Raw genomic sequence first — 2,638 nt, 5'->3', positions numbered from 1 at the left:
TCTACAGACAGGAACTCTGCAGTACCGCGTTAAATGGGTAGGTTCTGACGAAAATGACCGCGAATGGTATCCCGCTGGCAATTTTAAGAACGCACTTTTCTGTTTACGTGACTTTCACACCTGTTATCCGGACCGTCCCAGACCACCTAAACGACTCCCCATATGGATCACGGCCGCGGAGAACAACGAATTCGCTGCAGATTATAATGATGACAACGTTCCCCTGACTGAGAGCAGTCAGGTCTAAACAGGGGGGTGATGTGATGGTAGTTTCGTTCAGGGCCTCGTTCAGGATCATGTGACTACGTTTGTTTCGTTTGCTTTACTGTTGTTTTCTTCAAGCGAGCGCCTACAATACTTCTTATTTTCCTTTTTTCCTCCTTACGCTTAAAGTTCTAGAGTAGTTAGCACCAATACGACCTCATTTTACTGTGTTGAACGGCCGTCTCATCTATAAATTAATCTTTACTTTAGCTTTCCTATCTAGAAATATAAATATATACTAGACTTATTTAGCTAGTATACTAATAAATTATTAGTTAATCTTAATCTTTACTTGTATATTATTAAACCAATTTAAGAATTTATTCTTATCTTTTTTATTAAAGCTTATAAGGATTAGTAACTTTAGTTTTTTTATATTAACTAAATTCTAGACTGATACTAGTACTAATACTAATATAAATAAAAGTACTATAGTAAATACTTGAGAAGGTAGGAATCAAATATTAATAATCTATTTAATCTATCTAAGGCTAGCTTTAATCTTATTATTTATTATTATATTTTATTAGATAATGATATACTACATTTCTATACTCTAGATTATTAATTCTTCGATGCGCCTAGCTAACTAGTTAATAATATTAACTTAGATAGTGCCTCTGTGGTAGTTAAAAATATTTATTAGTTTATTATAGTTATTATATATTACTAATCTATTATCTAATAAATACTTTAAAAAAGGAGTAAATTTAAAACTATAACAAGCTAAGAAGCTGGATGGACTATATAAAGTATAATAATCTATAAAAAAATTAAATTTACTGGAGAAAGAACTATCTAATCTATAAATTAATTAGATTTACTTATAGATAACTCTTTTTAGGAGATTCTTTTATAATATTAGTAAGCTTTTTTACTATTCTGGAGATTTCTATTCTCTCTAGAGATTCCCATTCTTTCTTCGGGTGTTATTAAATCAAAGTCTAGAATTAAATAGATCAGAACATAGATGTTCCAATTCCAGATGGCTGACAGGGCCTAGCCCTTTTCACTTGTAGCTAGGTAAACCTATTTTATAATTTTATACCGCGGTAGTATTAGAAATAGTGTATACTCTAGTAGACAGTATAGATAGATAATATAAAAAAGGCTATTAATAATAAATAATACTTATAGCTAATAATATGATAGAAGTGGGTATGTCTAGAGTTCTATATAGAGCTACTTAACTAATATTAGCAGAGCCACGAGTATAAGAATATACTAGTATGTACTATGGCCGTCTTAGGCTGTAGTAAGAATGGGTGGTATATATATGATAATTATCTCCTAATTTTATCCAGTGTGATCAAGATCGCGCGGTTCTTTGTGGTGCAGAAGGCACTCTAGTTGGATCGGGCCGCGCCTCAGATCATTGCCTTGTGGCAGAAGCACCAAACAGATATCCCATAGGCGCTCACTAGTGCCGACGAGATAAAAACAACAACTTGTGCAGGAATCTAATTTTTGAAATCACGCCGCAACGCAATGCCCTACAGGCGTTAAAATTAGATAAGTTTCTCGTAACTCTCGTCGTTATTAAATAATACTAATATCGATTGGTTATCTTGAGGATGGTGTTGAAAGTATCTAACTGGCCTAGTTTAGTCGCTTCCGCGAGGAAATCAGAATACTCTTAGAAATATACTTTGGACCTCTAACACGATATAAATATAATATTTAGGCATCTAGAAGTAAGTAAGAGCTCTTAGGTGCCTAAGCTAGTTATTAATTATATTAAGAACATGCAGGAATTCCTGGTAGACTTACTGAAGAACTTTCTAGAGTACTTCTAGTAATAGGGGCATGAAGCTCTCCATACAGAGATCAAGATACTTTATTAGAGTATAGAAGAATATTTACATTCTTTAAAGATTATTATAAAGAGGCTTTTTTTCCCTAATATCCACAGCTAGACTAATATTGCTGTATAGGGAGATGCGCTGCTACTTAACTTGATATAATTAGGATTAATCTTAATAAGTATGCTCTCTTTTGAGCTGATAAAGGAGACTTAGATTATTATTAAACTTAGTAATCTGGAGAGTGTGACTTAGTTCTATAGGATATTTCTAAAGAATATTCTAATAAAGACTAAGAAAGTGTATATTTAGATTTACTAGACTGATATTTTTTTCTCTTTAGCCATTGTAAAATTCATCGCGGCGTAATAATTTAAATTAAATAATTTAAGTTTTAATCTCTACTTTATTATAGAGATAAAGATTATCTAGTAATATTTCTTGTAGGTATACAAGTTCTAGAAAAACACAGTTATTTATTATTTAATTTAAAAGATTATAATCCATAGGATGTAAGTTAAATTAATAGATCTTATTTAATTAGAAAGGACTAGTAAGGCTCTATTAATAGA

At 31.5% G+C, this 2,638-nt stretch overlaps 1 protein-coding gene across 1 annotated transcript; it reads left to right on the top strand.

Moving 5' to 3' along the window:
* Positions 1–1,464: 1,464 nt before the first annotated feature.
* BO80DRAFT_370352 (putative telomere-associated RecQ helicase) lies at positions 1,465–1,614 on the top strand (the record flags this gene model as incomplete). Its single annotated transcript, XM_025716445.1, has 1 exon — positions 1,465–1,614. A coding segment is annotated over one exon (150 nt), but the record flags the coding sequence as incomplete, so codon positions are not given.
* Between the last annotated feature and the right edge of the window lie 1,024 nt (positions 1,615–2,638).

Source organism: Aspergillus ibericus (assembly GCF_003184845.1).
Source record: "Aspergillus ibericus CBS 121593 unplaced genomic scaffold BO80scaffold_113, whole genome shotgun sequence".
Classification (NCBI taxonomy): domain Eukaryota; kingdom Fungi; phylum Ascomycota; class Eurotiomycetes; order Eurotiales; family Aspergillaceae; genus Aspergillus; species Aspergillus ibericus.
The sequence above is the reverse complement of the archived record's forward strand: the minus strand, read 5'-3'. Positions and strand labels throughout refer to the sequence as shown.